The 27,903-nt window shown below is 45.8% G+C and overlaps 1 protein-coding gene across 1 annotated transcript; it reads left to right on the top strand.

Annotated features, from left to right (window-relative positions):
* Window positions 1-70: 70 nt before the first annotated feature.
* On the top strand, window positions 71-27,829 carry morn5 (MORN repeat containing 5; the record flags this gene model as incomplete). The annotated part of the gene is made up of 5 exons (XM_079525344.1): window positions 71-117; window positions 296-443; window positions 4,402-4,477; window positions 5,248-5,379; window positions 27,741-27,829. The coding sequence occupies 5 exons, from the start codon at window positions 71-73 to the stop codon at window positions 27,827-27,829; spliced, it is 492 nt and encodes a 163-aa protein (XP_079381470.1).
* Between the last annotated feature and the right edge of the window lie 74 nt (window positions 27,830-27,903).

A 27,903-nucleotide genomic window follows, 5' to 3' on the forward strand; every position in this document is an offset into this window, starting at 1 on the left:
ATAGGACATTCTTTAGATCTTGATCGGCTTAATTTATTTCTGAAGACGCAATTAAACACCCTTGAGGTTAATGGAGGCCACAGGCAGCAGTTATAAAGGAGATATGAAACATGGCAGGTAAAATAAAGACATTTTCAGAATCCCAAAGTAAAAGGAAATTCCCCAAATCTGCATTGGGGCATTGTAAGGGGGTTTGTGAGATGTAGTATGCAGACAGAGCATTGTTATAGACACACACACACCAAAGTCTCTCTCTCTCTCTCTCTCTCTCTCTCTCTCTCTCTCTCTCTCTCAGGATGGAAGGAAAGGGAGAATACATGCTTCCCACAGGGACCAAGTATGCAGGAGAGATGAAAGATGGGATGTTCCACGGAAGAGGAGTTATGCACTTTTCAAATGGAAGCAAATATGAAGGAACCTGGGATAAGGGACTATCCAAACAGGTAGGGTAGCAGAGTGATGTGTGTGTGTGTGTGTGTGTGTGTGTGTGTGTGTGTGTGTGTGTGTGTGTGTGTGTGCGTGCGTGCGTGCGTGCGTGCGTGCGTGCGTGCGTGCGTGCGTGCGTGAGAGAGAGAGAACGTGTGTGCAAACTAGTGTGCATGACATGTGCGTGAAATAGAGAGACAGAGAGAGAGAGAGAGAGGCTTCGTACACACATATCAGACGAACATGCTCTGTGCTGTTGGAAAAGCATTGGGGTGGCCATGAAACACAGGCAGAGCACAGCACAGTTGTTCTTTATGTGTGTACGAAGCCAGAGAGAGACTGTAAGTGATCACACACCGCTGAGTCTCAGTGTGTTTCACATTGGTTATAGTTTATATACATCTGGTCCCCTTTAGTAATCACAGGCTGTTACTGTCGCAGTTATTAGGTTTCCGTACCTTTTCCTATTTCTGCATGTCCCACACACGCGTTCTTGTCTGCTCTTGATGCAATCACTCATACGCGGCCCCGCGGCGCGCTACGATAATGACCACTCCTATTATTATCATCATTTTAACTGTGGCTCAGTGCCGCACCGCACCGTGACCGCGGCTGCCAGATCTAGGCCAGTTGAGTTCAGGCCGTGAAAACCTACCTCCAGTCGATAGATACTAGGCCAGTGAATGATTCTCAAGGACCCTGGCTGCAGGGACACGATTAAGGCTCGAGGAGGCATGTTAACTTTAGGGTTATTTTAACGTTTGACCGCCAGGATCTATTAATCTATTCATCGCGCATTGCCAATAAGGTTTTTTCCCTTTCAACCCTTATTTTGAAGAATATATCTGTAATCGGATGTTACGATGACATAATGCTGTGTGTGGTGTCTTGACCGGTTGTTGTTCTCTCGCTCGGTGCAGAAAAAAACAGACCACGAGTATCACAGCGCCTGCTGTCGGCCGTTGAAAAAACCTTGTTTTCACCAGAAACGACATTCATTGCGCCGATTTGGAGATACAGTATCATACAGGCCATTGAAAGCAGCACATAGAGCGCAAGTGGATGCGCGCGCATCTTCAAAATGGCCGCGGCCACTGTCACACTTTACACTGGGATGCTAACGGGAGACAGCTATCGATGCGATCCAATCAAAACATGGATTAAAGAATATAAAGCCTAGAAAACGTAGGCTACGCTGTTGGCGGGCTGCCAGACTAAAGTTAATCTACACTTCTGGCGGGCTCCGTGGGCTTTTAGGGCTCCACCCCTAAAGGGGAATGTGGTCAAGAAAACACCTGTAGAAATTGTACCGTACTGGATTTTCAGTCTATAACCTGCAATTTTTGGCATAATACAATAGATGTTGTAGGGTGTAGGCTGAGGGGCCTACTGTATGAACAAGGCCGTCGGGATCGGGAGTAGAACCGGCGGCACACTGCCAGACTGGATTGCCAGCCAAGGTGCCTGGACTGCTGAGCCACGGCCCAGGATGGACCGCTGACCCACGGCCCTGGATGGACTGCTGAGCCACGGCCCAGGATGGACCGCCGAGCCACGGCCCAGCATGGACCGCCGAGCCAAGGCCCAGGATGGACCGCTGAGCCACGGCCCAGGATGGACCGCTGACCCACGGCCCTGGATGGACCGCTGAGCCACGGCCCAGGATGGACCGCCGAGCCACGGCCCAGGATGGACCGCCGAGCCACGGCCCAGGATGGACCGCTGGGCTCTACACATCCTCCGCCAACCTGGGGAGAGCAACGGACTTGAACTCATGCTTCCTTCATGCATGAGTGTCCAGGTTGCTCCTTTACACCGGACAGGGGGGAGTTTCCCTGGTTGGACGTAGCGCGTGGAAGGAACACGTTATTCCAAATTCTAAACATATTCCTAATCTTATCCTCAGTAAAACAAATTGTCGGAATTTCTAATTGTCGAATACAAGAACCGCTGGGGGCGAGCCGTCCACAGAAAAACATGTTTTTGGTATCATTTAATTCACAGATAATGTGTTACGATGTGACACATCGAAAGCTTATATTTGCCATTCAAAACCATTCTACAGCAAATGATAAAATAGGGCTTAAGTTTAAGTATCACTTTACAGAGCCGAATCTTAAGGGGTGGCTGTGGCACATCCGCCCCTGAGCCACAGCAGATCTCCAAGATTCGCTATCCGTTGACCCATGATCCGTGGGTCAGCGGTTCGAATCCCGGCTCTTCCTGTCTACATGTCGAAGTATCCTTGGGAAAGACACTGAACCCTGCATCGCCTCCACAGTGGTTGCCACCATTGGTGTGTGAATGTGGGAAGTGGCTGGCGTTGACTGTTCGCCGCCCAATGTATGAATGAATGGACCATTGTGAAGCGCTTTGAGTAGGCATGTAGTGCATAGAAAAAGCGCTATAAAAATACAATCCATTAATTAGGTTTATCGTGTGTTTCTATGTGCTTACTCACAAACTTTGGACATGAAACTGTCCTTCATGTCCAAAATTTTAGAAAAAGTTATTTCCTCTCAGCTCCTCACTCACCTGTCCGGCAACAATTTATTGGAAAAATTCCAATCTGGTTTTAAAGCACTCCACAGTACCGAGACAGCCTTAGTAAAAGTCACTAATGACCTGTTGATGACAATGGATAATGGGGATGCTGCAATACTAGTCCTCCTTGACCTTAGTGCAGCGTTCGACACAGTCGACCACCCCACCCTGTTGAGCCGGCTGGAGTCATGGGTGGGGCTGGGTGGCACTGCGCTCCAGCTCTTACAATCTTATTTGACAGCAAGAACTGTCTCTGTCGAGATTGGAAATGCCATCTCCACCTCCGCCCCTCTCATCTACGGTGTCCCCCAAGGCTCAATTCTTGGTCCACTACTCTTTTCCATATATATGCTCCCCCTAGGCCAAATAATCCGTAAGCACAACATAAATTTCCACTGCTACGCAGATGATACCCAAATTTACATGCCACTCAACACCTCCAACCCCAACTGTCTATCATCCCTCAATGCCTGCCTAGCTGAGCTTCAAAGCTGGATGTCTTCAAACTTCCTACAACTGAACACAAACAAATCTGAAATTCTCCTATTTGGCCCTCTCACCTCCAGAACCCACCTACAAAACTGTCTCGACTCCTTGTCAGCAAATGTCACACCAGTAGCCAAAAATCTGGGTGTACTGCTGGACTCTGACCTCTGTCTTGAGGCCCAGGTTAAATCCGTTGTTCGCACTTGTTTTTTTCACTTACGCAACATCTACAGAATCCGACCAGTCCTTTCCACCCCTAACCTTCACAAAGTTGTCAATGCACTCATTTCATCCCGTTTGGACTACTGTAACGCCCTCTATTCATCACTTAGCAAAGGATCCATACACCGCCTACAGTTAATACAGAACGCAGCTGCAAGACTCATCACTGGAACAAGGAAATCTGAACACATCACCCCGGTACTGGCCTCACTACACTGGCTCCCTGTAAATTTTAGAATTGATTTTAAGATTTTAATACTGACTTTTAAAGCTCAGAATGGCCTGGCACCGCAATACCTAGCGGATCTTATCAAACCCCACCAGCCTGTCCGCCAATTAAGGTCCTCTACCTTAGCCCTACTAGAGGTGCCGAGAACGAAAATGGTGACAAAGGGGGATAGGGCCTTTTCAAGCAGGGCTCCCAGGCTCTGGAACAGCCTGCCATCTGACCTGAGGTCTATTAGCTCCTTGACTATTTTTAAAACTAAATTAAAGACCCACTTTTATAGGAAAGCCTTTTTAAACCGATAACCAATGTTTGCTTTTAATTCCCTTCATAATGTCATTTTATTGCTGTTTGATTGCTATGTAACACTGTTGTTTGTATATTGTATATTGTTAAGCACTTTGTGACACTGTCAAAAAAGGTGCTATATAAATAAAGTTTATTATTATTATTATTATAAGGGGACACTCACCTTTGCTGACGGTCTGGAATTTCAGGAGAAGGACTGGGACTATTGTGACAGTTTTGACCGCCGTTTCCATTCTGAAATATGCAATGGACTCAAACCTGCAGGTGAGCGTTCATGCATGTGTTCATTCAGACAATATTTCATCCTCTTGTACCGACACAAATCCTGCTCAACACACACATACTGTAGCTTACTTGTTGACAATTAATTAAAAAAAACAAAAACAAATCTAGCTTGTATATTCCACTGAATATGCAGCAAATCTGCTAACAATAATCTTATCCTTAGAATAGAGATTATGCTTCAAAAAGCAAGCCCTTTATAGAAGGTCCTGGGTTCGATTCCCGCTCGGGACGCTGTGGGTGCTGGCGGCGTGTTTCCTCCTCCGCGTCATCAGTGCCCATACCCGAGGCGGGGTTGTCGAAAGGACCTTTCTGTGTGGAGTTTGCATGTTCTCCCGTGTCCCCTAGGGTAGGTACCCTCACAAAAAACATGCAGTAATCCTGGTCTCTAAACTGCCTCCCCCTGGCCAACCGGGGCGCCTGATGGAGGGGAAAGGAACTGGTTGGAATAACGTGTTCCTTCCACGCGCTACGTCCAGCCAGGGAAACTCCCCCCTGTCAGGCAATGTAAAGGAGCAACTTGGACACTCAGGCATGAAGGATGCATGAGTTCAAGTCCGTTGCTCTCCCCATGTCCCCCATATTTGGGGACTAGGTTAGCGGAGGGTGTGTAGAGCCCAGGATCACATTAGATAATTGACACAGGGGTGAAAAATGGGTTACAAAATCGTGGGATAAAAAAAATAATATATATATATAAAAAAGCAAGCTCTGTTTTGCGGGGTTAATTTCATATGTTCTGTCCATATAAGGCGAGTCCCAGCTGACTAACGTGGACCCTCCACCTGTCATCCCTGATGGGTGTTATGACTGTGGCGATGGCTTCTATGACCCCAGTTCCAGGGTCAACACTGCCTACGCGGGCCAATTCCTCAGAAATGCAGGTGAGACGGCACGTTTATTTTCATGTTATACAACCAGGCATGTAATGATTCACTCAAATGAAATCACCATACTGGGTTGAGGTTCACGAATCACGATACGATGTGGACTTGGATTCGGACTTTGCTGAACCTGACTTGGACTTGTAGTTACTGTACCTGTAAGTGACTGCCAGAAAGCAGTAGCACATACTGTATTTACTGAACGTAATTACCTTAAATCAAAACATCCTCATTTTTGTGTTCCCATGGAATACGCATAGGTAACTGGTGTTTGTTTAACTATAGGCTAGTTTTTGTTTTAGTGTTGGGGTGAGAAGTATTGCTCAAACAGTCAAACTACATCTGCGCGGTCATCTTTTATTGTGATATTTATGTAATGGCAGACAAGCTTGACAGACACCAGACCAACTGAGCAACCCAACTTACCCTGCAAGGAATCCTTGGTTTGTCAAATATAAACATGTTTTTCTCAGACAGTCGTCACTCAGACAGTACGCAATTTGATTAGGTTTTCACGCTGTTCACTGAAGTGTTCTGTGCACAGTAAAATAGTAAAAATACAAATGTAACCAAATTGACCCATTGAACACATTTGGAGTTACAAATTGATTTTACCGTGTAGGCTACAACTGAAGTACTGTACTCACTGAAAGTAATTGATCAGTGTTAGTAGCTCTTCTACTGACAACAAAAGGTTATTGAGTTAAAAAAACAAAAAAACAATAGGAAAAAATAAATGAGACCACATTTTGGCTTATTTTAATAAATGCACCAATGAGAGCAAAGTCTAGGCATGTGGGAAGCATATTGATATCAAAGAACCTATGGAGTGATGTTAAATAGATTATCCCAGTATCCTCTGATGATAGATGGTTGCTACACAGCTCATCTGATAAGCATACTTCTATATTGCAGTCATTTGAAAGGTTTTCTCTTTTTTTCCTTTTTTTTCAAAAGTGGAAAATGCAAAACATATTTTTCCATCCATCAGGTGCCCAAAGTGGGAACTAGTGATTTGAAGGGAATATAGTCTGTCAGGTCTCCAGAGGGAATATAGTCTGTCAGGTCTCCAGATAGGAATTCCCAAATCCCGGTGTCCCCTGCCAGTTCTTTTCCCCAATGCCCGATTTTGCATCATCAGACAATGTCGTGAATTACACAGGAGGTTATGACATTGATTGTTTGTGCATGTGTGTGCGCGCATGTGTGCGTGTGTGTGCAGCGTACGTGCATTTGCGCGCGCGCGCGCGCGCGCGCGTGTGCGCGTGTGTGTGTGTGTGTACGTGTGTGTGTATGCGTGTGTAAAGCAAAGCAATGTTCTTTGTTTACCCAGGGTAAGTGGACTAAGCTCGAGATGCTTGTTTACAGCCACGCCCTGCTCATAGAACATTTCATGGTTGGGGTTCAATGCCTTGCTCAAGGGCACTTCAGCGGTGGTAATTTTAACGTGCCGGTCCGGGGATTCGAACTGGCGACCTTCCGGTATCAAGAACGCTCCGCAAACCGTTCGGCCACCGCTGCCTCAATGCATGTGTGTGTGTGTGTGTGTGTGTGTGTGTGTGTGTGTGTGTGTGTGTGTGTGTGTGTGTGTGTGTGTGTGTGTGTGTGTGTGTGTGTGTGTGTGTGTGTGTGTGTGTGTGTGTGTGTGTGTGTGTGTGTGTGTGTGTGTGTGTGTGTGTGTGTGTGTGTGTGTGTGTGTGTGTGTGTGTGTGTGTGTGTGTGTGTGTGTGTGTGTGTGTGCCAGTAGGTGTGTGGGTTGAAGGGACCAATATGTGTATACAAATTTGATTAATTTCAAGAATCGAAGTATATCGAAATGAAAACAGCAACATTGACTATGCATCGTATCGTTTTGTATAATGAAAATAATCGGTATCGAATCGTTTTGCTATGCAATTAATCGATTGTATCAATACTATATTTCCGTCCGTGGTATTTTGCATTTTTTAGAAGAAAAATGAAAAAGAGGGGGTTAATTACTTATTTTAAAATAATGTCAATGTATTTTAAATAGTTACTGTATCGATTTAAAATCATTGAATGAATCGTATCGGATCGCCATAACGAACCAATATCGTCCATGTATCGTATCGTCAACCATGTATCGTGATACATATCGTATCGTTACACCCCTACTTCTGATATATAATTTTGTTCAAATGTCTGAAATTCTCCAGGCTAAACCAGGCAGAGAACATTCTGGTCTCTGGCATAGTAGGATTGTGTCCAGGTTTATTGCATAGTTGTGATCACAAGGACAACATGCATGAACATGCATGAACCAAATGTACCCGTTCCATTTGTACACTCGCAGAGTTAAATTAACAGTGGTTTTACAATATAAATTGGGGTACCAGAGATAGAAATGCCATTAAATCGGGGGTCCGTAGCATGACGTGTGTGAAACTGGGGATCCATGAAATTAATATGTTTCGGAATCACTGCTATAGAGCCGTAAAAATCCTCCCTTATCGGGGTCACTGGCATATGTTTTCAAATGGGGTTCGTGGCCTAATAAATGTTAATTTGGGGGTCCTTGATAGGAAAAGGTTTGGGAACCACTGGCTTAACTGATTAAACATAGAACATTAACTTTATCTTTTATCTTCCATCATGGTCTGTAACAGAAAGGTTACAAGCCCTCCAGCTTCATGTCGGATGGGGTCTGCTTGGCTTCAAGGGCTGCTTTAAAAAAAATGGGAAAAAAATGTTTTTGATGTGATTGTTGTTGCTGATCGTTTGCTGCATTAGAAGCACAGGTATATTTTATATGACTCTTGGCGTATAGCTTTACATAATGATTGACTATAGCTGCCTGAGGCAGGAATGTGGTTTTGGACCCAGATAACTATAGTGTCTCTAGAATATATCTATGTTGCAACATAATACAGATTAGAATCCCTTATATTAATCAAGGTCGCATCCACAAAGGCAGGCAGATCTCATTTACATGTGCGTAGAGATAGACAGAAACAGATGAGCAGACGCGCTTCCTCACCAGATGTCATGAACATGTGTGAGAGGACAGAATATGTTTTGAGCTTCTTTTCCTCGCTGTGGTTTGTTCGTCATCATCATCATCATCATCACGGCTCTGGTATTGATCAGTGATATTGAAAAGAGAGACAAAGAGGGATATTTATTTCTATGTTGGAAAGAAAATAAGTTTTCAGATGAATATGGAGGAGTCAAATGCAGGAAATATTTAATCGAACGTGTGTGTGTGTGTGTGTGTGTGTGTGTGTGTGTGTGTGTGTGTGTGTGTGTGTGTGTGTGTGTGTGTGTGTGTGTGCGTGCGTGTGTGTTTTTTTCGAGTCAGTGTGGTGCATAGTTCGCATGTGTGCATGTGAGTGCTTCCATGGGCATGTGTGTGTGGGTGCAGACTGCACACGTGTGCATTTGTGTGTGCGTGCGTGCTGTGCGTGTGTGTGTGTGCGTGCGTGCGTGCGTGCGTGCGTGCGTGCGTGCGTGCGTGCGCGTATACCGTCTGTGTTGTTCGAGTGTACGCACCTCTAACTTTTTAATTCGCCCATAGTCTCAGAGGAATGTTGCTGTAAATCCTGCATGAATTTATTTTCATCCCTGAGAGGTTGAAGGCACATTTGTCAGAGTGGGTGTGAAGACAGAATTTATTGCCTCATGGCTTCCTTCCGCCCAGGATGAGAGAGAGGCAGAGAGCAGGAGTCCAGCTAACGCTGAAAGGACACAGTGAGCCAGGGAGGGAGGGAGCCGGCCACCCGCCCATGCAGAGGGGCCGTTTTGTTTTCTGATGGGAGGAGGAGGAAACAGAGGGCGTCATTTGGGGGCAGCACAGGGTCCGGGTGGCTATATAATACCTCCTAGCTTTCACATTTAAAGGAGAATTCCATGCTAGAAGGCTTTCTTACCTTTATTTGTAGTTGTTACGTCCCCACCAAAGAGGCACGAGTGCCGCGCTACGAGCTTGTAGATCTGCTATTTTAGAAAAATCTTTAAAATGTGGCGCAAATGAAAATTTCACAGCAAACGTTTTTTTTTTTTTAACTTTGTTTTTATTCAGGGTTTACAGACACATTCAAATAAACAAAAAACAGCATAATATTTGCTTCTGGGGGGTCGCACTCCCTGGAACAACATATTTTCAGATGTGGATTGGAGGAGAAATACATATAATTCTGGGGCTCCTTGACATGACTGTCAGGATTTAGAAGACATTTGTATAGAATCGACCTCGGGTCTAACTGCGTTGAAATGCCGACCTCTGGGAGGAAAGGAGGAAGGAGCTGTGGAGGACAAGCAGGATTGGAACAGAGGGTCATGACTCAAGACACAAAGAAGCCAAAGTCTTATATCTATATAAACTAAATGCAACATTGGGGTGTCTGTAATTGTTTTAACCCATTTAGACATCGACATTTAAAAAATGTTTTCTAAATCCTGATCAGTGGTGCTCAATATTTCATGTCAAGCATCCCCAGAATTATCTGTATTTTGCCGTGGACCCCCATCCGAAAATATGTTGTTCCAGGGACGCCCCCCGGAAGCAACGATTTGAGTAAAAACGTTCGCTGACTTCGCTCTGAAAGAATATATTTTCAAAGATTTGTGCCACATTTTCACGATTTAAAAAAAATAGCAGACCTACAAGCTCGTAAGTGCCGCGCTATGAGCTTGTAGATCTGTTATTTTTCAGTAGTTAAAGTATAACATAATGCTTAAGACATAATGCTTAAGACACCAAAAGGGGTTACAGATAAATGTTATTGCTAGGCAATTTCAGACAAAACTCAGCGTATACTGGCGAGAGATACGTTCTGGAGCCCATGGTTACCGTTGCTAACTCAAATAAACAACCTCGCTTGGCATTTGGCCAAGTAGCAAAACAATGGGGTCTCTCTCTACTGATATTAAGTTACCCACCAGGCTATAGATAATCTTTTTGGGGAGAGAGAGACCGATTTTAATAAAAAGGCGTGTATAGTGATGTGCTATGGAGGGATATATGGCCAGAGAATGTTCAAATGAAGAGCAGACCTCTAACGGCGTATAGTGGAGGATATAATATGTTAAATTTAGAAAGCACTGTTTTTCATAAACGGCAGGTTATGATTAAATGTCGCCTCCAGTTACACTTCAGAGGAAACATTTTCAGTTTATTACACTGCATCAGTCACTGTTTATTATATATCCTCATATAAATTCCTTGTATATAGTTTGTTTAATTTTACAGCTACTGCAGGTTGTCTTTGTGGTATGTAAATTTTCTTGGCTGAACATGTTCATACCCCCAGGGGGGTCCCCAACTCCCCATGGGTCAGGATCCATGATTTGTTGGGGAGGGGTTTCCCAGATGACAGTGACAATTTAAGTACTTTTTAATACCTTAAAATAAATTCCATTACTTCATTGAAAGTAATCAACAAACAGTATACTGGTCAAACATATGGCCAAATTGTTGAGAAAGAGGCACATATTGTGAAAATAGCCGCTCTACAAGCTCACAACAAGCTTGTAGATCTGCTATTTTCACAATATGTATCTCTGTAACCGAGTCAAAAAACATGTGATGCGGATGCCTCGACTCCGACACTGCCCAGTTCAAATAGGATTATTTTGTGCAGGGGTCTGAAAATGGCATAGCACAGCTCACTGTAAACAAGCTGTTGGCTTTACAGGTCAATGATTGTTTTCTCCACCAGCATCTCTCGTCCTGTATAAATATGTGTCACAATACTTGAACATGGACATGCTTGTAGGAAGGTTGCACTGCTCGTATGGTATTTCAGTGACCAGGTGTTCAGATGTGAAATGGCACATGGGAAATCCATTTAACCCATTTAGACTGTACGACGTGTGAGCACATCATAACTAATCCAACCGACGGGTCGTGTGTACACTGTACACGTCCTAGCGCATTTTCATTGATATCAACCGAGAGAAAAATAAATATATATTTTTGTTGAGTTGGCCTCTCCTTCTGCACCATACTCCTTGCTCTTTCGCGCATGCGCATTGTCGTTCATTTCCCTGTTTACCGTTCACAAAGAAAGTGCTCGGCGCGCGTAATCTAAGGAGCTCTCCGTGGTTTTGACCAGATGGATATACTAATTAGCTCTTCATTTCTGACTTCAACATGCCTCTCGTTCAAAATATGTAGCGAGCGATCATCAGCGACTTTTATCGGAATTTTAGCGAGGTAAGCAAGCAAAAATATGTCTCCCGTTTTTTTCCCGGAACGGAAAGGGGGGGGAGTAAAAGCGGCCATATCTTCCCGGCACCCCGAGCTTCTATTTTGAAAGAAATCCCGGCGCTGATCGTGTTAAAAGACTGTGTAGTGTGTGTGATGGTGTGGTCATTGAAGTTCTCCTGGGATATTTATTCGGTCAAGCATTATGTTCTGGGATCAGTATTGTTCGGGTCGAGTCTCGTTTTATCGCCATATAGGTCATAGAATATTTAAAATATAATATAGACCTCGTGAAAAATACAAAAGGCTAAAAATGTCTTCCAATATACATATACATTTCTCATATCTAATGTCAACAAAGAAAGAGTCAGCATATTTAAAAATCCAGATTTTGTTCAACTTGACATTGCATGTTTTAAATGAAATACCGTATAGCGTATTGCTTATTGTAAGTCGCTCTGGATTAAGAGCGTCTGCTAAATGCCTAAATTGTAAATTGTAAATTGTAGCAATATTAGACAAAGCCCTGCCCTTTAACACATTTTGGGCGGGAACCCCTTTTGGTGTTTTAAGCATTATGTTAAACTTTAGCTATTGAAAAATAGCAGATCTAACCAGCTCATACGAGCTCACATGAGCTTGTAGATCTGCTATTTTTGAACAATCGTGAAAATGTGGTGCAAATCTTTGAATATATTCTTTCAGAGCGAAGGTTTTTAACTCAAATCTTTGCTTCGGGGGGGTCCCTGGAACAACATATATTTTCAGATGGGGGTCGGCGGCCAATTACATAATATTCTTGACATGAAATTGTTTGAGAACGACTGACATAGAAACATGTGTTTTTTCCAGAAAACTGTCATGATTTAGAAGACATAGTTTTGTAGAATCGACCTCAGGTTTAAATGGGTTTAAAGTAATCTATACAATCTTGAAATCAATTGTAAAGGAATGGGTAACCAATGCAGGGAGGCTACAGAATGGGTAACCAATGAAGGGAGGCTACAGAATGGGTAACCAATGAAGGGAGGCTACAGATGGTGTAATGTGCCTTTTGGTAGCAGGACACACACTTTGGTATGAGCAACGTTCTGGGCAGTCTGCCAGTAGAGTACATGTGCTCTCAGGGGCCAGGGGTCTTCATTACAACCTTGTTGATTTCTTTGTGTTGCACACCTGGGATGGATATCTCTACTACAGCTTGATCCTTGGTGTTATTCCAGTAAAAAAAAAAGAACATAATGTTGCTGTCAGGCAGAATCTCGATATTTTAACTTTTTGTGTTTTGTCGTAAATGAATGCCCTATAGTCCAGGGGTTCTCAACCCGTGGGTCGCGACCCCTCGGGGGGTCGCCAAATTGTTTTGGGGGGGGGGTCCCCAAATTAGTTTTTTTTTTTTTTTTTTTTGTAACTGAATGGCAATGGAATGGAAATTAAGAGTTTACATAGTACACATAGTACATGCATACATTTCCTTAATGATTATATTTGGTTTCAGTATTAATTTATGATATATTTTCTCTATTATTAAGGTCATTTTTGCAGTCAGTTTGTATTGGTGCGGTGGGGAGTGGGCCGCGATACATGGCCAAAGCATTTCCGGGGGTCCCCAGCCCAAAAACGTTGAGAACCCCTGCCTTATAGAGCGTCGCAGTCCCGCCCCCTTTCATGACGACGCCAGGCCCAGGAAATGATTCCCAATGCATTTTTCCCATAGACATTTCAAAACGTATTTATTTAAAGACCTTATAAGCGTCGTACAAAACCAACTCGAGTCGTGACAAATCATGACAACAAACACAATATTTTGGACCAAACAAATAATTACAAAGAAAAAAAAACAACAAAAAAAGTGTTGTAACCTGCCGTTTTCTTCTTCTTTCTAATTATTAAGTAGCCCAAGGGCAGCGAGGGTAGAGGAAATGACCCGGCCGGGGTCCAAGTAGCCCAACGAGGGTAGAGGAAATGACCCGGCCGGGGTCCAAGTAGCCCAACGAGGGTAGAGGAAATGACCCGGCCGGGGTCCAAGTAGCCCAACGAGGGTAGAGGAAATGACCCGGCCGGGGTCCAAGTAGCCCAAGGGCAACGAGGGTAGAGGAAATGACCCGGCCGGGGTCCAAGTAGCCCAAGGGCAACGAGGGTAGAGGAAATGACCCGGCCGGGGTCCAAGTAGCCCAAGGGCAAGGCAGGGTAGAGGAAATGACCCGGCCGGGGTCCAAGTAGCCCAAGGGCAGCGAGGGTAGAGGAAATGACCCGGCCGGGGTCCAAGTAGCCCAAGGGCAAGGAGGGTAGAGGAAATGACCCGGCCGGGGTCCAAGTAGCCCAAGGGCAACGAGGGTAGAGGAAATGACCCGGCCGGGGTCCAAGTAGCCCAAGGGCAAGGCAGGGTAGAGGAAATGACCCGGCCGGGGTCCAAGTAGCCCAAGGGCAACGAGGGTAGAGGAAATGACCCGGCCGGGGTCCAAGTAGCCCAAGGGCAACGAGGGTAGAGGAAATGACCCGGCCGGGGTCCAAGTAGCCCAAGGGCAACGAGGGTAGAGGAAATGACCCGGCCGGGGTCCAAGTAGCCCAAGGGCAACGAGGGTAGAGGAAATGACCCGGCCGGGGTCCAAGTAGCCCAAGGGCAACGAGGGTAGAGGAAATGACCCGGCCGGGGTCCAAGTAGCCCAAGGGCAAGGCAGGGTAGAGGAAATGACCCGGCCGGGGTCCAAGTAGCCCAAGGGCAAGGCAGGGTAGAGGAAATGACCCGGCCGGGGTCCAAGTAGCCCAAGGGCAAGGCAGGAAAAAGACACGGTGTGAGGGAGGAAGTTCAGTAGGAATCTCCAGTAGCAACCATGATGGTCCCCCCCCCCCCCCCCCCCGCCCCCCTGGACACTGACTGACCAGCCTCTCATAGGGCGGACAAGAGTGTGCTCGTGTGAGTGTGTCAGTGTTGTTTTTGGCGGCACATTTTTATTTTAGTCATAGTCATAGTCTCTTGAATATCATTTAGTTTTAGTCACATTTTAGTCACCTGGAATGTTTTTTTGTTTAGTCCAGTTTTAGTCGACTAAATATCATTAGATTTTAGTCGACTAAATCTACAGTTGATTTAGTCGACTAAAATGTATTTTGTCGGGCCTTGATGCCGCCCTCTTACAGGATTTCAGTAATGACTTTTACATTTTACACCTGCTGAAAATAGCCGATCTACAAGCTCACAACGCGTCGCGCTCTTGTACATCTGCTATTTTCGCTATTTTTTAACCAAAAGTGCCCTCTTACAGGATTTCAGCCCCCACTGTGTATCCAGAGGGAGTGTTAATCAAGCAGATTTCTCTTAAAATCATTACAGTCAACATGAAATGTCTGAATTTCCAACCACTCTATAATCTTCCAAAGCTTCAGAGAGACATCATTGTGGTCTATTTATTTCATTGTCATCATAGCTGTGATGTTTAGTTGGAAATTGGTAGCACAATAATTAGCTTTGCATTAAAAAACTATGCTGGAAAACAAAGGGGGAAACGATAGGGTGCAGCTGCACAACCAAATCAGCACAGAACACACACACACGCAGGCACACACGCACGCACGTGCACGTGCGCACACACACACACACACACTGCAGTGCACACACAACGGACCACAATAAACTACTGAAACAAGTAAACATCAGTGCATGCATGCACACACGCACGCACGCACACACGCAGGCACGCACGCACACACACACACACACACACACACACACACACACACACACACACACACACACACACACACACGCCCACTTGGTTCTGTTTTATCGCTCTCCTCTCCTTGGCAACAAGCAGCAGTTGTTCAGCAGCAGAGACAGAGAGTATTGCCATATTGTTTGTAGCATTTTCCTGTTTCTGGAATAACCACTTCCCCTTTGAATCTCCTCCACACACACACACACACAGAAAGCAAAACATGCCTCCATGCCAAGGAAAACACCCCTGGTGACCAAACCAAACCATGACCCCTCCCTCGGTCCCTGCAGTCCCACTGAGTGGTGGTTCACACACACACACACACACACACACACACACACACACACACACACACACACACACACACACACACACACACACACACACACACACACACACACACACACACACACACACACACACACACACACACACACACACACACATCAACATGTGCTGGCGGGGGGGTGGGGGGCTGGGAGGCACGTCAGCAGCACATATTCTTAAGTATAGCCTTTGCAGTAGTATATAAACCTGGCAAAGATTATTCATTTTATTATCCAAAAAATGTTTTTTTAATGTGATTATGTATTTTTTAATGTAATTAAAATAAAATAAAAAGCGACAAACGAAAAAAGCCACAAACGAAAAAAGCAACAAACGAAAAAGCGACAAACGAAAAAAGCGACAAATGAAAAAAGCGACAAATGGAAAAAAGCGACAAATGGAAAAAAGCGACAAATGGAAAAAAGTGATGGAAAAAAGTGATGGAACAAAGCGATGGAACAAAGCGATGGAACAAAGCGACAAATGAAAAAAGCGACAAATGAAAAAAGCGACAAATGGAAAAAAGCAACAAACGAAAAAAGCGACAAATGAAAAAAGCGACAAATGAAAAAAGAGACAAATGAAAGAAGCGACAAATGGAAAGCGACAAATGAAAAAAGCGACAAATGAAAAAAAAGCGATGGAACAAAGCGACAAATGAAAAAAGCGACAAACGAAAAAAGCGACAAACGAAAAAAGCGACAAACGAAAAAAGCGACAAATGGAAAAAAGCGATGGAAAAAAGTGATGGAACAAAGCGATGGAACAAAGCGACAAATGAAAAAAGCGACAAATGAAAAAAGCGACAAATGGAAAAAAGCAACAAACGAAAAAAGCGACAAATGAAAAAAGAGACAAATGAAAAAAGCGACAAATGAAAAAAGCGATGGAACAAAGCGATGGAACAAAGCGACAAATGAAAAAAGCGACAAATGAAAAAAGCGACAAACGAAAAAAGCGACAAACGAAAAAAGCGACAAACGAAAAAAGCGACAAATGAAAAAAGCGACAAATGGAAAAAAGCGACAAATGGAAAAAAGCGACAAATGGAAAAAAGCGATGGAACAAAGCGACAAATGAAAAAAGCGACAAATGAAAAAAGCGACAAATGAAAAAAGCGACAAACGAAAAAAGCGACAAACGAAAAAAGCGACAAACGAAAAAAGTGACAATGAAAAAAGCGACAAACGAAAAAGTTGACAAACGAAAAAAGCGACAAACGAAAAAAGCGACAAAGGAAAAAAGCGATGGAACAAAGCGATGGAACAAAGCGACAAATGAAAAAAGCGACAAATGAAAAAAGCGACAAATGGAAAAAAGCGACAAAGAAAAGCGACAAATGGAAAAAAGCGATGGAAAAAAGTGATGGAACAAAGCGATGGAACAAAGCGACAAATGAAAAAAGCGACAAACGAAAAAAGCGAAAAAAGCAACAAACGAAAAAAGCGACAAACGAAAAAAGCGACAATGAAAAAAGCGACAAACGAAAAAAGCGACAAACGAAAAAAGCAACAAACGAAAAAAGCGACAAATGGAAAATCGACAAATGAAAAAAGCGACAAATGGAAAAAAGCGATGGAAAAAAGCAATGGAAAAAAGCAATGGAAAAAAGCGATGGAACAAAGCGATGGAACAAAGCGATGGAACAAAGCGATGGAACAAAGCGACAAATGAAAAAAGCGACAAATGAAAAAAGCGACAAATTTAAAAAAAAAAGCGACAAACAAAAAAAGTCTCTTCGGCTCTTTTCCCATTCGAGACCGTTGATCTGTTGTCTTACGAGTAATAAAACAACCTTTTACAGAATATTTTGGTTTAAATTGTGGTGTATAGGGCCATATCGAACCAGACAATGTGTCAGCTCCAATATAACTATACAGACGTTGGTCTCCCACTCACTGTCAATGGATAAACATCAACATTTGTTTAGGGGATTCTGTTCCGTTTAGTCAGATAGAATCACATCATGAAGAAGAGAGTAGAGGTTATCTTCTTATTTCCAGGAATAATCCTTCCCGTTATTTCCCCCATGCATGTGCAGATTGAATAATGCACTTATATGCAGTCTTCACTTATGGAAGCTATATATGCAAATGGTAAAAAGCATTATGTTTTTTTTTGGTTGCATAGTAGTTAATCAGTAAAAAGGTGTGTGTGTGTGTGTGTGTGTGTGTGTGTGTGTGTGTGTGTGTGTGTGTGTGTGTGTGTGAGAGAGAGAGAGAGAGAGAGAGAGAGAGAGAGAGAGAGAGAGAGAGAGAGAGTGTTAACTTGCTGCCATTAGGTTGGAAGGAAACACTTTCCCCTCCGAGTGTATTTAAAGGATTAAGATAAACAGGCCTTAACAAGGTGCCATTATCGCTTCCACACTCTCTCTCTCTCTCTCTCTCTCTCTCTCTCTCTCTCTCTCTCTCTCCTGTGTACGATGCATAAAGGTCCTTCGCGCAGGTTATTACACTTTAGACAGCTATTCTCTTTTCATTTCAAGGACCCCCAGTTTGATATGCATGAGACCACGGGAGGTCTCATGCACCCCCATTTGAAGCCAATTTTTACCCCCATCTGAAAATGTGTTGTTCCAGGGACCCCCCCCAAGAAGCAAAGATTTGAGTTAAAAACGTTCACCGTGAAAGAATATATACATTCAAAGATTTGCGCCACATTTTCACGATCTTTCAAAAAATAGCAGACCTATACAAGCTCGTAGCGCGGCACTCAGTGCCACGCTACGAGCTTGTAGATCTGCTATTTTTCAATAGCTAAAGTATAACAGAATGCTTAAAACACCAAGAGGGGTTCCCGCCCAAAATGGGTTAAATGGATGTCACCTAGAAAAGCTGTTTAATAAACAAACGTAACAGTTTTTTATAGGATAGAGAAGTGTGATTTGTTTGTATTTCTGCTTTGCTATTACTCAGATGTATAGAGCGTCGCAGTCCCGCCTCCTACCCTGGACCAAAAAATGAAACCCAATGCATTTTTCCCATAGACATTTCTTAAAGTATGTATTTAAAGACGGTTACGCCGCGGACAAAGCCAACTCGAGTCGTGACAACTCATGACAACACAAACAATATTTTGGACCAAACAAATAATTACAAAGAAGAAAAACAACAAAAAAAGTGTTGTAACATGCCGTTTTTTTCTTCTTTCTAATTATTTGTTTGGTCCAAAATATTGTTTGTGTTGTCATGAGTTGTCACGACTCGAGTTGGCTTTGTCCGCGGCGTAACTGTCTTTAAATACATACTTTAAGAAATGTATATGAGGAAAATGCATTGGGTTTCATTTCCTGGTCCAGGGTAGGAGGCGGGACTGCGACGCTCTATAGAGCGTCGCAGTCCCGCCTCCTACCATGGACCAGGAAATGATTCTCCGTTCATTTTCCTCATAGACATTTCAGAAAGTATTTATTTAAAGACGTTTACGCCGCGGACAAAGCCAACTCGAGTCGTGACAAATCATGACAACAAACACAATTCTTTGGGCCGAACAAATAATTAGAAAGAAAAAAAACGGCAGGTTTTGTTGTTTTTCTTCTTTGTAATTATTTGTTTGGTCCAAAATATTGTTTGTGTTGTCATGAGTTGTCACGACTCGAGTTGGCTTTGTCCGCGGCGTAACCGTCTTTAAATAAATACTTTTCGAAATGTCTATGGGAAAAATGCATTGGGATTAATTTCCTGGTCCATGGTAGGGGACTGCGACGCTCTATACAGTATATATACCTACATAATCACAGCGTTTACTGTAGGCGTACGTATCCGGGACTGATTCGTATCCCCCTTTCATTTGGATTGCTTGGATTGATTGGATAAAATAACCTCAATAAATAAATGCATTATTTTGTTCATATAAAATCATAAAGACCTTATTTGTTAGGACTGAGTTGTGTTCTGAACTCAAATGCAACCACTCAAGAGACAGGAAGACTATTAAGCAGTTTAATGTCCAAATAAAGCAGGATAATGACAATGTATAGATATATATATAAATCCATATAAATACATAAATACTCTATAGTATAACTAGGTAGATATGTATCTATGAGGATATATATAATATAAACTATACTTAGGGGAAATCCAAGAGAGTAGTCGAAGACGAGCTTGTAGATCGGCAGCCAAACAGACAGTCCAGAACAAAGGGGTGACGAGATCCAGGAGTGGCACGGCAGATTGCCAGGTCTGGAGGATGAGAGAAACAAATTAGCTAAACAGCTAATACTGCAGCTAAAACACAAGAACAGCTCTACAGAGTACGAACAGCAACTGAGTAGAGAGCAACTATACTTGCCAGGCGTTTCTATGGGAAGATCTGGCGAGGAGTGGGGGGAAGGCAGGGTTTTTGAAGACTCTGGTGATCATTGTAGAATGGAAACAGGTGTGCAGTGCCACACCCAGGCAGCTCGTCAGAGGGGAAGGGGAACACAGAGGTGGACCTGACTAGGTGGAAGAGTGATGACGGCGCAGTGGGTTGTGCCCAGGAACACCAGAAGTGGAAGGTGGAGGTGGAGGGTTCGAACCTGGGTTCGAAACCGTAACAGGACCCCCCCCTCTACGGGAGCCCCCTGGCGACCTGCCAGGCGCATCCGGATTGTCTCGGTAGAACTGCCGCAGAAGCTCGGGGTCCATGATGAGTTTCCGGGAAACCCAACTGCGCTCCTCCAGCCCATACCCCTCCCAGTCGACGAGGTATTGGAATCCACGACCCCGGCGGCGCACCTTGAGGAGCCGCCGCACCGTCCATTGAGGATGCCCATCGACCATCTGTGGGGGTGGGGGGGTAGGGGGTGGAGGTGTCAAGGGGCATGAGGAGACGGGCTTTATCTTGGAGACGTGGAAAACTGGATGGACCCGCTGCATGGAGGAGGGGAGTCGGAGGCGCACTGCAACCGGATTGACAATGTGCTCAATGGGGAATGGTCCTAGAAACCGGGGCGCCAGCTTCCGGGACTCCACCTGCAGCGGAAGGTCAGAGGATGAGAGATACACCTGCTGACCCACTCTGTACTGCGGGGCCTTGGTGCGCCGACGGTTGGCTCCCCGGCAAGCACGGGTGTTGGACCTCAGTAGAGCTGCATGGACAGTCTTCCACACCTTGCGACTACGTCGAAGATGGGCTTGAACCGAAGGGACTGCAACCTCAGTCTCCTGGGCCGGAAACAGGGGAGGCTGGTACCCCAGGTAGCACTCAAAGGGTGACATACCGGTGGCAGCACTGACGTGGGTGTTCAATGAGTATTCAACCCAGGGCAGATCCTTACTCCAGGAGGATGGATGGAGAGCAGAGGCGCAACGGAGGGCCCCCTCCAGACTCTGATTGGCCCGCTCTGCTTGTCCGTTTGACTGGGGGTGATATCCAGAGGAGAGGCTGATGGTGGCACCGATGCCCTTACAGAAAGCCCTCCAGGCCTGGGAGGTGAACTGGGGACCACGGTCACTGACGATGTCCGCTGGGAGTCCATGAAGGCGGTAAACGTGTTCCATCAGTAACTCCGCCGTCTCCTTGGAAGAAGGGAGCTTAGGGAGGGCTACAAGGTGCACAGCCTTGGAGAAACGGTCTACCACCGTGAGGATAACGGTGTTGCCCATGGAGGGGGGAAGACCGGTGACGAAATCCAAAGCGATATGCGACCAAGGACGACCAGGGACAGGAAGGGGATGCAAGAGACCAGCAGGGGACTGATGGGATGACTTGCCTCGGGCGCACACCGTGCAGGCGGTGACAAAACTACGGACATCAGCCGCCAAAGTAGGCCACCAGAACCGCCGGCGTACGAAGGAGAGGGTGCGGTTGACTCCTGGATGACAAGCCACCCGGCTGGCATGGCACCACTGGAGGACCTGGGATCGGGCAGCATCAGGAACGTACAGTCGGTTTGGGGGTCCAGTTCCTGGGTCGGGTTGCGTGCGCTGAGCTCTCCTGACCGCTGCCTCCAGACTAGTGGTGATCACTCCAATCACTTGGGAAGCGGGGAGAATGGTGTCCGGGGTAATGGGGACTCTCTCCACTGAGTGAATCCGAGACAGTGCGTCAGCCTTAGCGTTCTTGGAACCTGGCCGGTACGTCAGAGTGAAGTTGAACCGGCCGAGGAATAGGGCCCAGCGTGCCTGCCGAGAGTTCAGCCGCCTGGCCGACCGGATGTAAGTGAGATTCTTGTGGTCGGACCAGACAGTGCTGGGATGCTCTGCACCCTCCAACCAGTGGCGCCACTCCTCGAAGGCCTCCACAACAGCCAGGAGCTCCCTGTTGCCGATGTCGTAATTCTCCTCAGCCGGGGTGAACCGGCGAGACAAGAAAGCACAGGGATGCAGTTTCTCATCTGAGTCAGACTGTTGTGAGAGAACTGCCCCAATGCCAGTGTCAGAGGCATCCACCTCCACTACGAAGGGCTTAGAGGGATCAGGGTGGAGCAGGATGGGTGCAGATATGAATCGCCTCTTAAGGGCGTCGAAGGCGGCGCTGGCTGCAGGTGTCCAGGCAAAAGGACGCAGAGGCGACGTAAGAGCAGTGAGGGGGGCTGCCACCTTGCTGTAGCCTCGAATGAAGCAACGATAAAAGTTTGAAAAGCCCAAAAAACTCTGTAGCTGCTTCCTGTTGGCCGGTTGAGGCCACTCAACAACAGTCTGGACCTTTCGTGGGTCCGGCCGAGTCTGTCCACCCTCTATGATGAATCCCAGAAACTCCACTGAGGGAGCATGGAAGGTGCACTTCTCGGCCTTGATGAAGAGGCGGTTCTCCAGGAGGCGCTGGATGACTTGACGGACGTGTTGGACGTGTTCCTCAGCACTCCTGGAGAAAATCAGGATGTCGTCGAGGTAGAGAACTACAAAGATATCCAGCATGTCCCTCAGTACATCGTTCATCAATGCTTGAAAAACTCCGGGGGCGTTGGTAAGGCCGAAAGGCATGACGAGATATTCATAATGCCCCCGCGGAGTCTTGAACGCAGTCTTGAACTCATCCCCCTCACGTATCCGAACGAGATGGTAGGCATTCCGGAGGTCCAACTTCGTGAAGACGGTAGCCCCCTGCAGGGGTTCGAAGTTGGAACTGATGAGGGGGAGAGGGTACTTGTTCTTGACCGTGATCCTGTTAAGTTCTCTGTAGTCGATACACGGCCTGAGGTCTCCGCCCTTCTTCTTGACAAAGAAGAAGCCAGCTGCCATCGGGGACCGAGAAGGACGGATGAGACCCTCAGCCAAACATTCCGAGATGTATTTGTCCATGGCTCCCTTCTCAGGGAGTGACAAATTGTACAGCCGACTGGCGGGATAGGCTGCGTCCGGAAGGAGATCAATGGCGCAATCGTAAGGACGATGGGGAGGGAGGGAACGGGCTCTGTCTTTACTGAACGCCTCACCAAGGTCATGGTAAGCGGATGGAACAGTAGACAAGTCAGGAGGAGAGGGAGTTTCAGAAGGAGGCCCTGGGGTGGAGGAAGTTGCAGCACGGAGACACCGGGCATAGCAGGTGGTGCTCCAACTGAGGATGCGGCCTCTACCGTAGTCCACATGGGGGACATGCAACTCCAACCAGGGTCGGCCTAAGATGAGAGGAGTGCCAGGGGACGGTAACACATGGAAACGGATCTCCTCGACATGGTTGCCGGACAAGGTCATTTTGAGGAGTTGAGTCTGGTGTGTAATAAGGCCAATCCTGTGTCCATCCAGAGCAAAAGCAGGGATGGGTTCAATCAAGGCGATGAGGGGAATGTTAGCCTCACAGGCCAATTGGTGGTCAATGAAACTCTCATCGGCGCCAGAGTCAATGAGGGTGCTGACTGAGAGTGTCCCTCCATGCCAGGAGAGATTGGCCTCAAACTTGGCAGGGCTAACGGATGAGGGGGAACGAGAGACTCGGCTCACCTGGAGTCCCCTGGTCTCCGATGAGCCTAATCTTTTGGCAGCCTAGGACAGCTGTCCCTTGAGTGGCCCCTCTGCCCACAATACATGCAGAGGCCGCGGGTCCTGCGGTGTTCCTTCTCCGCAGCAGACAGACGCATTCTGCCCACCTCCATTGGCTCTGCACCTGGGACAGAGTCTGAAACGAATGTCTCATAGGAACAAGAGGTACTGCTGTTCTGAATGGGGGTCAAGCGGGAGGAGCCTTGATGTGCCTTGGTCTTCTTGCGCTCACGGAGACGTTCGTCGACATCAATGGCAAGACTGATGAGCTTATTGAGGTCGGTGGGCTTGTCTCTAACCAGCTCGTCTTTCAGTGCCTCCGTGAGACCCTCTCTAAAGATGCAGCGCAGCGTAGAATCGGCCCACCTTGTGCTGGCCGCAAGCGTGCGGAACTCGATTGCATAAGCGGCAACAGTGCGGGAGCCCTGCTTGATATGTAGCAGCTGGGATCCTACATCTTGACCAGCGACGGGGTGGTCAAACACTCTCTCGAACTCCTCCTCGAAGTTGGCATAGTTGTGCCTTGCCCCCAGGTTGGAGCTCAAGAAAGACTGGACCCAACGAAGTGCCTCACCGGTGGTGTGGGTGGCAATGTAGGCTACCTTGGCTGCGTCAGTAGAAAACATGCTGGGCTGCAGGTCAAAGACAAAGTTGCACTGCAACATGAATCCCCGGTAGCCTGTGAATGACCCATCGAAAGGCTGGGGGCTAGCCAGGTTAGGCTCCCGGCCAGGCTGGGCAACAGGCCCAAGAGTGGGAGGTGAGATAGCAGCGGAAGTTACTTGAACTGAATGGGATGGTGGGGCTGCGGCACACAGAGCAGCTAACTGGTCACACATGTTCTTCATCTGGGTTAGTAGTGACTGCTGTTCGCTGGCTACTTGTTGCAGCTGTTGTGACTGGGTCTGCTGCTCACTAGCCATGCCCTGCATCATAGTGGAGGCCTGACGAAGCAACCGGGCGTGGTCAGCAAGCACAAAGTCTTGGCGCTGGATAGCAGCCATAGTGTTAAGAGAAGGCTCAGTAGAAGAGGCCTGCTCTGGAGTCTGACCTCCTGAGGGTGCTGAGTTCATGTTGGCCAGATCTTCTGTTAGGACTGAGTTGTGTTCTGAACTCAAATGCAACCACTCAAGAGACAGGAAGACTATTAAGCAGTTTAATGTCCAAATAAAGCAGGATAATGACAATGTATAGATATATATATAAATCCATATAAATACATAAATACTCTATAGTATAACTAGGTAGATATGTATCTATGAGGATATATATAATATAAACTATACTTAGGGGAAATCCAAGAGAGTAGTCGAAGACGAGCTTGTAGATCGGCAGCCAAACAGACAGTCCAGAACAAAGGGGTGACGAGATCCAGGAGTGGCACGGCAGATTGCCAGGTCTGGAGGATGAGAGAAACAAATTAGCTAAACAGCTAATACTGCAGCTAAAACACAAGAACAGCTCTACAGAGTACGAACAGCAACTGAGTAGAGAGCAACTATACTTGCCAGGCGTTTCTATGGGAAGATCTGGCGAGGAGTGGGGGGAAGGCAGGGTTTTTGAAGACTCTGGTGATCATTGTAGAATGGAAACAGGTGTGCAGTGCCACACCCAGGCAGCTCGTCAGAGGGGAAGGGGAACACAGAGGTGGACCTGACTAGGTGGAAGAGTGATGACGGCGCAGTGGGTTGTGCCCAGGAACACCAGAAGTGGAAGGTGGAGGTGGAGGGTTCGAACCTGGGTTCGAAACCGTAACATTATTGGCCTGCGGGCTGGAAACTATCAAAACTGGCAGGCATTTAATATTCAGCCACCTGTTCCTGTATATTCTCAAATAAACGTTCTTGTGCATCCTCGAGGGGCAAGAAGTTACAGCAAATATAAAAGGAATGTTTAAAACTTTAGCGTCTGAAATAAAGATTGATTACTATCATTACTCCAGCACTTACGGTCAGCACCTCTTGGTCACGTGTAATGCAGACATCATGGACATAGTCATTCTGTTTCACAATACGAGGAAAGAAATGTCACTTCGACCCCCTCGTTGTAAACTCGTAAAGGATGGAACAATAATGGGAAGGGTGGACGGACGGAGAGGGGCCGGATTCATAGACCGTCGTACGACGACAAATCAGGCTTAGGAGCAGTGTTCATTTCGTCGACTAAAACTATGAGGAAAAATGTTTGTCGACTACCCTTTTTCACTGCCGAAAAGTAAATGGAAACTAAATGAAAACTAAGCTGCGACGACTAAAACTAAGACTAAATATATTGACGATTGTGTCGACAAATAAACACTAGACTAAAATGTTAGGAAGGGACTAGTGGACAAGAGATCCAGTATAAGTCATTTTACACTTGGTTGCATGCTGAAAATAGCAGACCGGCTATTTTCAGCAAGTGTAAAATCGGTCATTTCGAGGGCATCAAGGGCCGCCAAAATAAAAAAAATTGTCGTATAACTGTAGATTCAGTCGACTGAAATCTCATGGCATTTAGTCGACTAAAACTAGACTAACACCAACACATTCCAGGTGACTGAAAACGTATTCAAAAGACTACGACTAAAACTGAAAATCAAAATTTGCTGCCAAAAGCAACAATGCTGTAGGAGGAGACAAAGACATGGTGGAAATGTCTCATGGCCAGCTGCTTGAGCCTCGTAGGACCAGTTTGAGACTGTCTCATGGCCAGCTGCTTGAGCCTTATAGGACCAGTTTGAGACTGCCCTCTAAAATTTAAATGTAACCCCCACCCCCCGATCAGTTGCCCGGGGAAGCAGGTATAAAGTGGCGAGTGGAGAAAAGGGAGAGGCAGCGTGAAGAGGCTGTTATAGTAGCCATCACTGGCAAATTACACACAATCAACACCAGAGCATGAGACCTATGCTTCACTACAATGGAGCCCCTCGCGCCGTCAAACCTGGGGGGGGGGTGGCCGCAAGACGCTCAAGTACATGCAGCTGCGTTCGCTCCAAGAGAAGGCTTTACTTCCCCCTGCTCTGCAATTAGCAACTCATTTTAGTTTTAACTATCAAAAAAACTGTTTATTATCAGGCTCCCTCAAAACAGCCCTTAAACCATCCTGGACGGGAACCCCTTTTGGTGTTTTAAGCAGATTATGTTATACTTTAGCTATTAAAAAAATAGCAGATCTACAAGCTCGTAGCGCTGCACCAAGTGCCGCGCTACGAGCTTGTAGATCTGCTATTTTTGAAAAATCTTGAAAATGTGGCGCAGATCTTTGAATACATATTCTTTCAGAGCGCACGTTTTAACTGAAATCTTTGCTTCTGGGGGGGTCCCTGGAACAACATATTTACAGATTCGGGTCGGCGGCCAATTACATATATTTTTGGGGGTCCTTGACATGAAAATGTTTGAGAACCACTGACATAGAAACATGGGTTTTTCAGAAAACTGTCATGATTTAGAAGACATTTGTAGAATCGTCATCACCTCAGGTCGAAATGGATTAAAAATGGCATTCATTTTGGGGGTTATTATTTATTGGGTGTCTGAAGTGGCTCCCCAGAAGTTATTTTCTCCTAATTGTCTCCCTACCTTGATTTGACAAATTTACCCCGAGACTTGAATGGCACTTGAGCGTTTCAGCTCCAGCAGCCAAATGACCTCTGGGGTGAATTGTGTCTGAACGGCTTTACTGACTGATTGAAACATTTCAGATGAAGTGAATGCCTCAGAAGATGGTTAGTGGTTATTATAGTCTGCCCTACACGTACAATGAAAACATTCTAAATAACTGACGGTTTTGTTTTTCATTCCTGGCTCGAATTTAACCCGTTTTGGGCGGGAACACCTTTTGGTGTTTTAAGCATTATGTTATACTTTAGCTATTGAAAAATAGCAGATCTACAAGCTCGTAGCGCGGCACCGAGTGCCGCGCTACGAGTTTGTAGGTCTGCTATTTTTGAAGAATCGTGAAAATGTGGCGCAAAATATTTGAATATATATTCTTTCAGAGCGAACGTTTTTAACTAAAATCTTTGCTTCTTTAGGGGGGTCACTGGGACAACATATTTTCAGATGGGGGTCGGCGGCCAAATACATATAATCTTGGGGGTCCTTGACATGAAAATGTTTGAGAACCACTGATATAGAAACATTGGTTTTTCAAGAAAACTGTCAGGATTTAGAAGACATGTCAAAATGGGTTCATCTCATTTTATGAACTATATTTCTGAACTGTTCCATATATAATTAATGTAAATGTGTTCCCTCCTAGATGACCAGGAACATGAGTGGATAGTGCGCACCTGTCGAAAAGCCTGGGATGAAGTCGTTGGTTATAACCCTGACATCCAGAACAAATAGATGAAACCTTTCCAGTGGAAATGGACATGAAGACTCAAGTAACTTTTAAATAAAATGACTTTGCACACAAACAG

This window comes from Electrona antarctica (genome assembly GCF_951216825.1).
Source record: "Electrona antarctica genome assembly, chromosome: 16".
Lineage (NCBI taxonomy): Eukaryota > Metazoa > Chordata > Actinopteri > Myctophiformes > Myctophidae > Electrona > Electrona antarctica.